This window comes from Pantherophis guttatus, chromosome 8 (genome assembly GCF_059756535.1).
Source record: "Pantherophis guttatus breed Tessera chromosome 8, ASM5975653v1, whole genome shotgun sequence".
Lineage (NCBI taxonomy): Eukaryota > Metazoa > Chordata > Lepidosauria > Squamata > Colubridae > Pantherophis > Pantherophis guttatus.
In genome coordinates, this window is record NC_142070.1 from 8,620,405 (window position 1) to 8,636,202 (window position 15,798).

The 15,798-nt window shown below is 40.3% G+C and overlaps 1 protein-coding gene across 6 annotated transcripts in view; it reads left to right on the forward strand.

Annotated features, from left to right (window-relative positions):
- SEPTIN11 (septin 11) overlaps positions 1 to 15,798 on the forward strand; it is a 133,344-nt gene that overhangs the window by 82,643 nt on the left and 34,903 nt on the right. For all 6 annotated transcript variants that reach the window (XM_060687017.2, XM_060687015.2, XM_087875246.1 and 3 more), the window contains exons 4-5: positions 4,553 to 4,739; positions 11,398 to 11,559. In XM_060687017.2, the coding sequence (XP_060543000.1) occupies positions 4,553 to 4,739; positions 11,398 to 11,559 (349 nt within the window). The remainder of the gene's footprint in view (positions 1 to 4,552; positions 4,740 to 11,397; positions 11,560 to 15,798) is intronic.

Sequence of the window (15,798 nt, forward strand, 5' to 3'; positions counted from 1 at the left end):
GGACAGCCATTTGCCTGGAAGGACATAGGGTCTCCTGCTTATGCAGGGAGTGGAATAGATGACCTCCAAGATCCCTTCCAAATCTGTTATTCTGTGTTGTGTCACCCTTTTGTGGGAATGCCTCAAAGTACTTTCTGCTACATTTCTGTTTTGTATGTGAAATTTATTTTCTTGAGCATCTCTTCAGTTCTCTTGAAGGGAAGAATGTCTGGTCATTTTGTTTCTGGACAAGTTCCACGGCATAATAAATAAGTCTGGTAGAGTCTGGGAAGCCAAAAGATTCTGCTTTTCAATATCAAAAGCCAAAAACAGAATTTTTTTTTGCCATGAATTCAGATGGAGTTTAAGTATCATAGGTTACTCCTTGTCTTTTCCCATGATTAATAGAACCATAGACAATTGAACAAATGGTATTTGCAGATAAACATAAATTATTTCCTAAATTTGCATTATATATGCAAGTTATGACGGTTTGTGTTACAAAAACGGGATGCACAATCACAGGATGCTTCTTTTTATAACAACATGGACACACTGTGTCATCTCCAGGGCTGTCTTGTCTTCTTGTAGAAGATGCTTATAGCGATCTTCTAAAGCAGGGTTTCTCAACCTTAGCAATTTTAAGATGTAAGGACTTCAACTCCCAGAATTCCCCCCCCCATCTTTTGCTGGCATGCCAAAAATTGAACTTCAAATTTTCTGTTATGGAATCTAGAAATGAATTATAACACTGTACAGAGCAAGGGTCTCCAACCTTGGCAAGTTTAAGACTTGTGGACTTCAACTCCCAGAATTCCTCAGCCAGCTTTGGGGTCTCCAACCTTGGCAAGTTTAAGACTGTGGAGTCAGTTGCCAAGTGTCTGAATCTTGATCATGTAACCACAGAGATGCTACAGTGGTTGTAAGTGTGAAAAACGGGCAGACGTTGCTTTTTCCAATACTTTGGTAACTTCGAATGGTCACTAAATGAACTGTTGTAAGTCGAGAACTACCTGTATCGTTGCTGCAGGAGCAAGGTGAATTTGAACTGGTGAGTTGGACCTAATATCCAGAATAGGTTAAGCTCTCCAAGCCAATGAGCTGATTGAGGCTACGGCAGATCTGACTTTGGACTGTGCATAGGGCAGTGTCCGAAATTGTTGCTTACTCAGATTTGAGCATTTCTAACCACAAGATGAGGTCCAAGAAGGGACAACCCAGTCACATAAATCTATTCTCCTATTTTATGCTGTGTCAGCTTCTGTTATAATTTCAGCTGCATCCTATAAAACCTTCCTTATCTTTAAACTTGGAGTTCACTATAAGCCCTCTTCATTCCCTCAGTGTAAAGTTTCTTCCTTGTTTAATGCTGATGTGGGGGAGATTGGGAACAGCTGTCAGAAGATGCTGGCAGTTTCTTTTTAAAAAAATTCCAATGAGATGCCCTGATAAACAGACCCTGAATCAGAGCATCCTGCAGCTCATTAGGAGCTGTTTGGATACGAAGAGTTCATCCTCAGTTGAAGAGCCAGCTGTCGCAAAAATGTTTCTGAAAAAGAATAGCTCACTGGCCCCCTTAGTATACAAAGATGCTCACGAACTGTGTAGAAAGTTGTTCAGAAGCAGCACATTACTAAATGGGGGAGAGGACCAGACTGGGCCCGAGGACGCCTGAGGGCGGTGTCAAACACATCATTAGTTTGGAATCTCTACACCTCCATAAGAGGCCTAAATCCAGCTCTCCTTAATGTTTAGTTTAGTTTAGTTTAATGTGATTTATATGCCGCCCTATCTCCAATGGACTCAGGGTGGCTCACAACAATAAAATGCACAATTGCACATTAAAACAATATAAAATTAAAAGTCCAAATTAAAACAATTTAAAATCTATTTAAAATCTATTAAGAAACCCCCCCCCCATCAGTCCAGGCTGCGAAACAGCCAGGTCTTCAAATCATGGCGGAACGAGTGAAGGTCAGGGGCCATCCGGAGCTCCAAAGGAAGTTGGTTCCAAAGGGTGGGTGCGCCCACAGAGAAAGCTCTCCCCCTGGGGGTCGCCAGCTGACACTGTCTGGCCGACGGCACCCTGAGGAGGCCCTGTCTGTGGGAACGCACCGGGCGATTGGAGATTGTTGCTGGCTGCAGAGGGTCCGACAAATATCCTGGGCCTAGGCCATAAAGGGCTTTATAGGTGATAACCAGTCGGTTATCACCGCCGAAGGGCAACCGGTAGCCAATGCAGGTCGCGCAGGAGGGGTGTAACATAGTAGTCACAACCCGCGTGTCCTTTGACTCTTCTCCGGTGCCAGTTTGCCTTGACCGTTAGTAGTTCAGATTCTTATGTAGAGCTACTATGAAATAAACTTGTAGCACTTTTGAACTCTATCCTCTAATCCAGCGTTGAAATTCAGCCGGTTCTATCCGACTCGGGAGAACCGGTAGAGCCAGCGGTGGGAGACTCCGCCCACCCGCCCGGATGTCATCATGTCCCGTTTTTTACCCTCCACGCATGCGCAGAAGGCTCTGCACGTTCGTGGGAGAGGTGCGCGGTCACATTTCCGAACCGGTAGCGAAGGTAAATAAATTTCACCCCTGCTCTAATCCTTGCCTAGCACTTCCTACGCCTCAGTTCCCAAAAGGCTGCGGCCTGGCACTGGGCCATGGCTTGGAGGTTGGGTATCCCTGCTCTAGCCTATCCTGGTTCCTTTTTTTTTTTAATTAATTAATTACATTTCTTAGTGCTTAATAAACATCATGTTGTCTGAATATTTAATTTGCTTAACAATACTAATCTTAATCGCCACCCCTTTTTTCCAAACACTGGTAGAATGAATTCCATGTTCGATAGTATTCCGCGTCTTCTTTCTGCTTAATTTTCAATGTCGATCTATCCATTTCTGCACAATCTAGTATCTTCTTAATTATCTCTTCATCTCGCGGTGTTTCTTCATTGTTCGAATGTTGTGCGGATATAATCCTCGCTGCTGTTACAACATGTAATATTAAATACCTACTTTTCTTATCTAATTTTTCTGATATTATGCCTAATAAAAACAGTTCAGGTTTAAAATGTACATGTTTCCTTATCATCTTTTCTAGCCACCTGTGTATCTTTGCCCAATTTTTTTTTGTTTTTATCACAAATCCACTATATATAATAAAATGTGCCCATCTCTTGTGAAAATATTTACAGACCCCTCACATCCTGGACATAAACGGTTTCAACTCCTATCCTCAAAACGACGCTATAGAGCACTGCACACCAAAACAACTAGACACAAGAACAGTTTTTTCCCGAACGCCATCACTCTGCTAAACAAATAATTCCCTCAACGTTGTGAAACTATTTACTAAGTCTGCACTACTATTAATCTTTTCATCTTCTCATCGTTCCCATCACCCATCTCCTCCCACTTATGACTGTAACCTTGTTGCTGGTATCCTTACGATTTATATTGATATTGTTTCCTGATTGCTTATTTGTACCCTATGACTATCATTAAGTGTTGTTCCTTATAATTCTTGATGAACGTATCTTTTATTTTATGTACACTGAGAGCATATGCACCAAGACAAATTCCTTGTGTGTCCAATCACACTTGGCCAATAAAAAATTCTATTCTATTCTAATAAAAAATTCTATTCTATTCTATTCTATTTTGATTACATTTCCAGCATTTGCTAGACATATTTTTAAACATTTTAGCTAACCTAGCAGGTGGTAAATGCCATCAATAAACATTTTATATAAATTTTCTTTATAAGAATTTGCCATTGTTATCTATCTTTTTAACTCTTATCTTGGTTCCTGACTTCTTGCGCCTGACCATTGAGATGACATCACCTGTTGTTGAGCAACTATGATTAGCATAAATATATGTAAATATATTTAAATGCCACACGATTAGCATAATATGTAGATTGTATTTAAATGTCATTCCCATGTGGGTTGTTCGGAGTCATGAATACAAGTAATCCTCTATTTAAAACTGTAATGGAACCTGTCCATTATGGTCATAAGTTGTGACAGTTGTAAAGTGGATTGTCACATGACCAGATCACATTTTTTACAACTTAATGGCAGTTGTTAAGCAAATGCCACAGAAATTAAGGGAACCTATTGTTCACTATGGGGCAGTTTTGCCAAAAATAAATGGCTGTTTACACCAAAAACATTGTAGAATTGGATATTGCAGATGACTATATATATAGGCCAGTTGCCAAATGCTGTCACATGATTGGGACAGTGGTGGCCATTGGAACTTTGGACCATGTCATAAGTACCCCTGGGGAGATCCGTCATAACTGTGAACGGTTGCTAAGTGACCAGACGTAAGTGGAGAACCGAGTGAGCAAACTGGGGCAGTTTCCCGTTCTTCTGATCTGTTTGATATAGTTATTCAAGATGGATGGATAGTAGAGGAAGTTGAATCCAATTCAATACCTTTTATAATCCCAAATCACGGAGAATAAATAATTCTACTTTACTTTGCTGCATGCAAAGATATGTTAGTTAGAAGCCTGTTAACAATGGCAATTGCTCCTGTTCTGAATGTGAATTCTTTTGTTTCAGCTACAAGCCTATTGTGGAATACATAGATGCACAATTCGAGGCCTACCTGCAGGAAGAGCTGAAGATCAAACGGTCCCTGTTTAATTATCACGACACCCGGATCCACGCTTGCTTATATTTCATTGCCCCAACTGGGCACTCGCTGAAATCCCTTGACCTGGTCACCATGAAGAAGCTTGACAGCAAGGTACTGTTCACCTGGATGAGATAAGAGCTCAGTTCTTGTTTTATCATCACATAGTTAATCTAGACCAGGGGTCTCCAACCTTGGCAACTTTAAGACTTGTGGACTTCAACTCCCAGAATTGCTCAGCCGGCTGAGGAACTCTGGGAGTTGAAGTCCACAAGTCTTAAAGTTGCCAAGGTTGGAGACCCCTGGTCTAGGGAAGATCCTTGTTTTTCCAAAATGAAGAAGGAATTTGGGAGGTGAGGCAGAGTCTGAGATTGGTTTTTTTGAGGGGGTGAGCCAATGCCTCCTTAAGAGGCCAAAGGGACATGCCCCTCTCTCAAGGTTGAACTAACCATCACTGGAAGCCACATGTCCCCCACCAGGCAGCCTTAACTATGCAGGAAAAGTATGCATCTAAGAAGCAGGGGAAGTCTTAAAAGACCCTGTCCATTTTCTCAGGTTTAAACTGTTTCCAGATAACAGATTGAAACTGGGTTTGTTTATTTGCCACTCTGCAGATGCTTGTGTTCCCAAAGGTATTCTTCAAAATAAAAAATGATCCTGATAACTGGGGCTGACACTTTAATTTGCAAAAAAAATAATTTCTGAAATATATTAAAACCCAGGTGAGGCTGAGCACCTGATAGATCTGAAGGGAAATATCCCCAACTGCAGTGTTGCTTCCTAGAGCATATTCAGAATTATAGCTAAAAGGTGCATCATGCCACTTCAATACAGGTAGTCCTCAACTTACGACAGTTCACTTAGTGACTGTTCGAAGTTACAACAGTACTGGAAAAAAAGTGACTTATGACCATGTTTCACACATATGACCGTTGCAGCATCCCCATGGTCATGAATCCCACATGTGATCCCACATGTGATCAAAATCCAGATGCTTGGCAACTGCTTCACACTTATGGCCGTCGTTGTGTCCCAATGTCATGTGATCCCCTTTTGCAATATTCTGACAAGCAAAGTCAAGGGCGGGGGGTAACCAGATTCACTGAAAAAACCATGTTACTAATTTAACAACTGCAGTGATTCGCTTAACAAAAGTGGCAGGAAACGTTGAAAAAAGGGGCAAAACTTACGTAACAAATTTCTCACTTAACAACATAAATTTTGGGCTCGATGGCGGTTGTAAGTTGAGGACTACCTGTATATATTATTTATTTATTTATTCGGTTTGTATAGCTGCCCATCTCAAACAAGTGACTGGGAGGCAAAACCTCCTATGTCTAATTTGGAAAAGCAACACAGATTCCAATGGAATGTTTCTGCCAAGTTGTAATGGCTTCAATTTCCCAGCAAGTATGTGTTGATTATATTTGGAAATTACTTTATGAGATAAGCAGCTTGCCAAAACTTTTTTTTAAATGGTTACTTGTTTGGATTTAGTAATTAGTTGAACAAGCTTGCACAAAATCTCAGTTGTGTCCTGGGCCCCCTCTGGAGTGGTTATAAGAAACAAAGTGGAAAATTTTCTTCTCTTGTTGACTTCTGATATACAAACACAAGGCAAGATGTGATTAGTATTTCCTATGCTTTGTGAAATAAATTTAAACTTAGCACATGAACTTCGATGCCGTGGAACAATTCTTGGAATTTACTTTCACAGCGATTCTTATCTCCTTCCTTTAAAATAGTTGCTAATAGTTTATGAGGCATATAATATTTCCTGTATAAAGCATATGCTATAGAGAGAGGAAATAGGGAATTGTGTTACTCTACTTACTTTGTTTGCAGCTGTCTTCTATACGCATAGTCCTTGGCTTACGGCCGCAAATGAGCTCAAAATTTCTGTTGCTAAGCGAGACATTGGTTAAGTGAGTCTTGCCCCCATATACTTCTTTGCTGCTGTTGTTAAGTTAGTAACATGGTTGTTAAGTGAATCCGGCTTCCCCATTGACATTGTTTGTCACAAAAGCTGATCACGTGATCTTGGGACACAGCGACGGTCATAAGTATGAACCAGTTGCCAAGCATCTGAATTTTTATCACGTGACCATGGGGATGCTGCAACGGTCATGTCATTCCCCCCCCGAGCCGTTGTATTTTTGAAAGGTCACTAAATGAACTGTTTATAAGCCGAGGACTGCCTGTACTCTGAAATGCAAATTAATGGATCTGATTTTATGAATGCTGCCATTATTGGAATTTTTTTAAAGAAAAAAATGAAAAGTGTTGTTCTGAAAAGTGTTAAAAAAATTTTATAATGCAAATTGCATCATCCAAATTTGACAGCTTGACTATGAACTAAATAGGTAATTGAGGTGAATAAATTAAGAATGTAAGACTCTAGCACAGGGGTGTCAAACTCAAGTCCTGGTGCTTAGATCTGGCCCACACGGCTGCCCTGGAAACAACGAAGGACTGACCCGTGGTGCCTCTGCCACCGAAAACAGAGCTCCGGAGTGCCGGGTGTGGCCCCCGGAGCTCTATTTTCACCGGCAGAGGGTTGCAGGAGGCCATCACTGCCGAAAATGGAGCTTGGAAGGGCCACAGGTAGCCCTCCCAAGCTCCGTTTTTGCTGGCAGAGGGTTGCAGGAGGCCATCGCAGCCGAAAACAGAGCTCGGGAACCCATTTTCTCTGGCAGAGCGCTCAGATCACCACAGGCGCCCCTGACACGAGTGACATTGAGCTGGCCACGCCTACCCTGGCCACGCCCCCCTCGAGGTCAAACACAACCCTGATGCGGCCCTCAATGAAATTGAGTTTGACACCCCTTAAGCCTTATCAGGTTAAGCCTAATATTGATCGATTGATTGATTGATTCGATTTATATGCCGCCCTTCTCCGGAGATTCAGGGCGGCTTACAATGCATTAAGCAACAGCCTTCATACTTTTGTATATACCTGCTTAGTAGGGCTTTCGGGGCCCCCTAAGCGGTGTTCTTTTTTATACAAAGTCAGCTTATTGCCCCCACAAACTGGATCCAATCTAGTCCAGCCTTCTTTATTATACAACACTCAGATGGCTATAATAAAGAAACTCACAAACAGGATGGGAAAGTGTCCGTCCTTTTGACAAGCAAATTCCGGAATTAATATACCACACAACCTTTAAAATTAGTAACTTTGCTCAGTTTCTTGACTTAGATGGGTCTAGCCCCCTACAAGGAAGATGTGGATTTTGTTCTGATATTGTTACTATCTTTTATTCCTTGTTTTTAGTATTTAGGATTGTTTTATTGGGGTTTTTTTTCCTCTGTGAGTTTACTCAGGAGCCATCCAGAGGTATTAGGAGTCTGGCAGTGTCCAAATTTAATCAATCAGTTTAACCAATCAAGTGTTGATAATCCCATCCTCTATGAATTTGTCCACTTATCCACTAAAAACATCTAACACTAGTGGTCATTGCCACACCCAGCGGCAGCAAATTCCAACTAGGATATTTGATACTGTATATAAAGAAAGAAATCCTGAGTCATCCCATAATTGCTTTTGGTGCTGATCCCAAGTTTTTAATACAGCTAGAAAAAATCTTTCCTGACCAACTTTGCATGCCATGCATGATTTTAGAGTAAATATCGCTACCGTGTTTTCCTTTGCTAAAATTCTTTTTTAAGCAAGAAATCCACAAAACTCTTAATTTGGTAGCCGCTTTTTGTACTTCTTCCAGCCGTATGGCATTTTTTTTCTTGAGATCTGAAAATGAGAATTGTTCTCTGAATGCAATTCTGCCGTAGATTTATACAGAGGCATCACTGCCACTGGCAGTTTTATTTGCCTAGCGTGAAGTTTGCCCTTTTAAAATGTAGCGGTATGCTAATTACTTCCACTCAAACGGAGACCACAACTCACAATAAAATAAGGCATGTATCTTGGGACGGTAACCTAGAGTGAAAGAGAAATTTGATTTACTAAAAGGATCTACTGTGCAGTTCAGTCAAAAGCCAGCATGTAGTTTTTCGACAAATATTGGGGCACAATATTAAAGCAGGAAGATCTGGACTCCATACAAAAACAATGCATCATTAACCTGGTGATGGCTTTAAAAGGGGTATGGATGAATTCATGCATAACCATCCGTTTTGAAGACTTATTGTTACTTCTAAGTAGAGGAAATCTGTTCCCAGAACAATGGTGGGAGAAGGATATGTCTCATCTTCTTCTGCTAAGGACCAAAGAGGCATCTGGTTGGACAGTGTGAGAAATAAAATGTTGGACCATGATCCAGCAAGATTGCTGTTATATTCTTATGTAACCCGTGAAGAGGCTGGACATCTTTCCATCCTAGTTTAATTAAAGCATGTGTTGCTTCCAGATTTGATTGAAAGTGGGGGAAGGAGAGTTTTCAAGGCGCGTAGAGAGCCAAATTGCATGTTGTATTGCATCTCCAAATAGGTGGAATCCAGCAGCTCTTTCTCAGCTGCAGGATGCCTTCGTATGCCATTATAGCTCTGTTCAGATTCATGGGTGGAAATTAAAAAGCTAAGGAAGGCTGCTGATTCAGTTCTACAGAGGAATGATTGAGACTGTCACCTGCACCTCTATAACTGTCTGGTTTGGCTCTGCAACCCAACAAGACAGACACAGACTTCAGAGGATCATTAGATCTGCAGAAAAAACCATGGCTACCAACCTGCCTTCCAATGAGCACGAGTCAAAAAGAGGGCTGTGAAAATAGTTACAGATCCCTCACATCCTGGACATAAACTGTTTCAATTCCTACCCTCAAAACTATAGGGCTCTGCACACCAGAAGAACTAGACACAAGAACCGTTTTCCCCCGAACACCATCACCCTGCTAAACAAATAATTCCCTCAACACTGTCAAATAATTTACTAAGACTGTATTAATATTATTCTTCTCTTCCTTACTAGTATCTATCTCTTCCTACTTATTACTATAACTAGTACATACTAGTTATATACTAGTATATAACATACTATACAAGCAACATACTATACTATATGTTGCTTGTATCTTCCAATTACATTGTTTTTATTTGTTTCCTAGTACGATTTGATAGCTTATTAGTAACCTTGACTATCACTAAATTGTATTTTTTTATTCTCGATGAATGTGTTTTATTCTCCTTATGTACACTGAGAGCATACGCACCTAAAACAAATTCCTTGTGTGTCCAATCACACTTGGCCAATAAAGAATTCTATTCTATTCTATTCTATTCTATTCTATTCTATTCTATTCTATTCTATTCTATTCTATTCTATTCTACTCTACTCTACTCTACTCTACTCTACTCTACTCTACTCTACTCTACTCTCTATTCTACTCTACTCTACTCTACTCTAATCTAATCTATTCTATCAGTTGTCTAATATAATTTAGCATGAAGGGAGCTATCATGATTGTCTACTTCAAGTGGCCAACGTGATCCAGATAGCTTAATAAAAGTGATTATTTTCAGGGTCTCCATGAATCTTACTACAGATAGCCTTCGACTTACAAGAGCCACAGTTGTTAGAATGTAGTGTTGCAGCTAATTCTGCTGACTGCCAGCTGCCAGCAGTTTGATTTGTCACCAGCTCAAGATTGACTCAGCCTTCCATCCCCTTCTGAGGTCGGTAAAATGAAGAGCCAGATTGTTGGGGTGCAATAGCCTGACTCTGTAAACCGCTTAGAGAGGGCTGTAAAGCACTGCAAAGCGGTATATAAGTCTAAGTGCTGTTGCTATTGCTACAACAGTTCATTTAGTAACCGTTCAAAGTTACAACGGCACTGGAAAAAAGTGACTTATGACCATTTTTCACACTTACAACCATTGTAGCATCTCTGTGGTTACATGATCAAATTTCAGACACTTGGCAACTGATTCATATTTATGACGGTTGCAGTGTCCCAAGGTCATATGATCCCCTTTTGTAGCCTTCTGACAAGCAAAGTCCATGGGGAAGCCAAATTCACTTAACAACCGTGTTACTAACTTAACAACTGAAGGGATTCACTTAATAACTGTGTCAAGAAAGATCATAAAGTGAAGGAAAATTCACTTAACAAATGTTTCACTTAGCAACAGAAATTTTGGGCTCAGTTGTGGTCCTAAGTCACCTGTATTTTCTTTTGAGTTATTGCACTCCCTTGCAATTTTCTTGCATTTTGGAAACATCCAAGGACGACAAGGTAGAGAAATTGTTTTGCTTTCTCTTTTTCTTAAAAAATGTGGTCTATATCCAGGGACTCCTCGATTTATGACCAGTCGCTTAGCGACCGTACAAAGTTACAACAGATCCCCCCCAAAAGGTATTTATGACCTGCGTTTGAATTTCCAACTCCCCTCTTCTAGTTGCGGCCAGCTGATTGCATTTTGGATGCTCCACAATTAACCCACATTCACAGCTATTTGCCACGTCCTTTGGTCAACTGATCACGATTTGCAATGTGTTTTGCCGGAAACTGGTGTTTACTTCTGGTGGCCAGCAAAAAAAAACGCACAGGACAATGAATTCACTTAATGACCAGTATTAAAAAAAAATGTAAAATCAGGTTGGACACGTGATGATCCACTTAATGATGGCATGACTTAATTCTGGGCTCAGGTACAGTCGTAAATTGAGGACTACCTTTATCTACGTCCTTGTATTTTTTTTACCTTCTTATTGGGCTCGCTTTTCTTTTCTCTTCTGCCATCACCAGGAACTAATGCAGTATGTTAGTTATAATAAATAAATAAAATAAATCAATAATGATCCTTTGTTTTGCAGGTGAATATTATCCCAATAATAGCCAAGGCTGACACCATTGCCAAAAACGAGTTACATAAATTCAAAAGCAAAATCATGAGCGAGTTGGTGAGCAACGGGGTCCAGATTTATCAGTTTCCAACTGACGAAGAGACGGTGGCTGAGATTAACGCTACAATGAGCGTAAGTCTTACTTACTTTTCATCTTCCAAATGCGCCTTGGGATAAATGGCTGCATTGTTATATTTTTATTTTTTTTATATACTACCGAAGCCAATACATCTTGAATTTTACACATCCTATCCGGTGGTGGGATTCAAAATTTTTTACTACCGGTTCTGTGGGTGTGGCTTGGTGGGTGTGGCATGGCTTGGTGGGCGTGGCAGGAAGGATACTGTAAAATCTCCATTTCCTCCCTACTCCAGGGGAAGGTTACTGCAAAATCTCCATTTCCTCCCGATCAGCTGGGACTCGGAGGCAGAGAATAGATGGGGACAGGGCCAGTCAGAGATGGTATTTACCGGTTCTTTGAACTACTCAAAATTTCCACTACCGGTTCTCCAGAACTGGTCAGAACCTGCTGAAACCCATCTCTGATTCTATCTGTGTGCATATGTGTGCGTGCATACCAGGGGTGTCAAACTCGAAGCCCACAAGCTGGATGTGTCATGCACTGTTCATGCCCACCCCCGATTTAGCGAAGTGGGGGAAGTTGTGATACATCACGTGATGACAACGTGTCGTTGTGAGTTTGACATGCCTGCCCTATACCATGTCAGACAAGACATCTGTAACAGCCTTTTTCATCAGTTGCTCTGAATGAGTTTGTAGCAAAGCAGCTGAAATGTATAAAAGTGAAACCTGAAGGAATAACCTGAAGTTTTTGGTTCATCTGAAAGAGATGCTTTGAAATTAGTTCAGTCCCATCATATTCACATACTTCCATGCCGTGCGGCTGGAAAGTTTATACTTTCCTAGGCAGACTTGAGAGCAGGAAAGAAAGACCACAAAAATACCAGTTGCAATCATCCCACGGATCGTGGGCCAAAGTCTTGTCACACCCATATGCCCAGTTCTTAACCCAGCTTATGAAAATGGACACGGCTGCCAACTTGCTCAAAATGGAAACTGAAAACTGCAGAATGAAAACAGTACCTGGAAAACTCTCCAGAGATGAAAAGACACAAATGTTCACTTCCTCTGCCTTTGGGTCTCCACTTCAAAATGTATAATATCCCGGAAGGGGAAAGAACCCCAAATATATACTTTATGGCTTCCTTGGTGAGGCTGGAGATGTCCCTTTTTCTTTAGGCAGAGGTTCAGATGTTGTTTACTGTAAAAATTCCCAAGCCTCCAGGGTGGTTTTGAGGTTTTGGTTTGAAGCTTAAGAAATGGAGGAAATTCATTGTAGACCAGATCAGGCTTTGAGGTGCGTGTGAGAGGGAGAGAGAGAGAGAATATGAATGAATGCATGTGTGTATATTTTGAAACTGTCAGAGTTTGTTGCAAAAATCAAATCCAGAAGCACACACAGATAACTGAATCAGCTGGATTCATTAACTTCTTTATATTCATAATAACACATAACGTATATTTACAATACCAACAGTTGATTCTTCAGCTCAGATCAGCAGACACGTTCACACACACTGGTTTCACATCCCAGAGGTTAACACACACTGCTTTCAGTTTTTCTTTCTCTGCACAGAATCAGAAGCTGCAGACTAAGACACGCCCTGGCTCCAGTCTGTCTCAGCTCCAATTGGCTGACCTTGTTACCATGTCTTTCCAATCATGAATATTCTGACAGGAATTAATTGCATGTTTTTAAAAAATAAAGAAATCGGTGGCTTTGAGCCAGATCTGGTCTTCTGGGTGTTGTCACAAACCTTGCTAATTAAATTAAACCATCTTGCCAAAGAAGGCCAGAGAGGAGCTCTCATAAAGAAAAAAAAGATTCAATAAAACCGTTTTCAGAAAACCCTCAAAATTTAATATAAAGGGACAATCAAAATGAAACGTCTTTAAAAGACAAGAGTAGTTCCCCAGCGGCAGTTCTTTTTTTAATATGCAAGTGAACAACATGTTGAGGTTGTGAGTTAAAAAATAGACAGGGTGGAGGCCAGGTGTGGTGCAGCATGCATCAATGGGAAGATCCTTACGCATTTTATTTACTTATTTGTACCGCGCCTTTATTATTTGTACAAGCAACTCGTGCAAGTGGAGTCCCACCCAGATCCCTCCCAAATTATCTGCATTAGTAATCTAAGTGGTAGTGGAATAGCAAGAGTCCTGAAGATGTGTTGGCTCCCTCTTTTCTGTAATGTTATCTTCAGATAGATAAAATACCAAACAACGAATAAATAAAAATGCAGTCTGAGCCATGCAAACGTTAACCTTTCCCTCTGACATTTGCAAGAATTCTCCAAAAGGTTTTAAATCAAATGGTCTTTGGCATTTCCAGTCATATGACATACAGACTGCAACAACTACTTCCTCCTCTCCTCCTCCTCCTCCTCCTCCTCCTCCTCCTCCTCCTCCTCCTCCTCCTCCTCCTCCTCCTCCTTCTTCTTCTTCTTCTTCTTCTTCTTCTTCCATATCTGTCATTGGACGTTGGTGATCTTATTTTTATCAACAGCCGCACGAAAAAGTGCTGCTGGGTTTCATCCAAACAAGTCCCTTAGATTTTGAAGCCATGATGATGTTCTTCTGCCTGGACCTCGTTTGCCTTCAATCTTTCCTTCTGCAACTTATATCTGCTTACAATTTCTAGTGTTCCTGTTTTTATGGCACAGCTGTGACTTTTGACAAATACTGTGCCTGATAATAGAGTATTTATTACTGAGAAGAAGACTATTGCAGGTGCTTTTGCCTTTCTCTGTTGCTCCTTCATTCTGTTCCTCTGTTCCTCCCTTCCTTTTTTCCTTCCTTTTCTCATCTCTGTCTCCAAAGCACCTGAAACAGGACAAGAAGCAATGGATGGAAACTAATCAAGGAGAGAAGCAACCAAGGACTAAGGAGAAATTTCCTGACAGTTAGAACAATTAATCAGTGGAACTACTTGCCTCCAGAAGTTTTTTTTTTTTTATAAAAAGTTTTTTTATATTTTTTACACAAACACACAAGCAAACATACAATGTATTTTTTCTGAACAGAGTATTGGCCGGTTCACAAATTTAAACAATTTTTAATCATCTCCAACACACAGTTTTTGCCATAGTGTTTATTCTTTCTAGTTTTTATAGACCAATATTACCCTTTCTCCTAACCTCTAGTCTTAATAAAATTCAATTTTTCCCTTCTCATCTCTAAGTTAAACTCCTTAAATTTAAAATCTCACAACATAATATAATTCCTAATATTTCCTTGAATTCCCTTATTATAATCACAAATATTTTTCATTATCAACTGTTCCAAATAATACAATCCGACATCTTAATAAAAATCAGTTAATTATATAGCATTACAATCATTCATTTCTTTTCTATTGTTTTCTTTTTTTCCTCATATATAACAATCTTTTCTTATTAAGTAATAATAAGCCAGTCTCCAGAAGTTGTGAATGCTCCAACAATGGAAGTTTTTAAGAAGAGATTGAACAACCATTTATATGCAGCTTCCTCTGATTGCTAATCTGTGGATTCTCCCTCAAATATTGCATTGGCTAACTGGTTTGAGAACCTTGCAATGCAGACTTTTTATTACATCCTCTCTTCCTTCCTCTTTTAGTAGAGGGCTATAAAATAGGGTGGGGTGTGGGCCGGGCCAAGCGTTGACTTCCTTCAATTCACCATAACCGACTTCCTAGGAAACGTCAACAGTCAACTCGTATTATAGACTGTCAGAGTTTAAATTGAATGCACGTTCCGAAGCGTAGGAGAGCAAGCAACGAGCCCTGAATTTATTTAAAAGTGTCATTTTCGTCACCGTTCCTTTTTTTGGGGCCCAGATATTACTTGGGTTATTTTGAAGGAGAGCAGACGAAGAAGCTTTTTTTTTTTTTCCCTCTTATAAAGTTGAGTCGAAGTATTCAGTAGCCATGTTTCCCATGATAATTTATGGCTATGTGAAAGTTTCGTGGAACGAAGGATGCGTAACAAAGAAAGGCGATTTTCACAAGAAAGAAGTGACAGGATTCCTTTGGGTAGACGGAGTGTGGGAGGGTTTATGATTTACGTTATAGATCTTAATTTGGATATTCTTAGAAAAAGATGTTACTCTCGCTGTCGTTCTCTGAAGCACAGAATAATACAAAGCATCGTTTCTCACTTGTCTTGAGAATCCACTTCTTAAAAAGTGTCAGCGATCGTTTTAGATGTGCGAAGATAGCTTGAAGATGTTTGGTCGTTGCTGGTTGAAACCTTTTCAGAACATCAGGGTGTTTTTCATGCTTGTGCTTTGCTCTTCTTTGCTCCTCTGTGT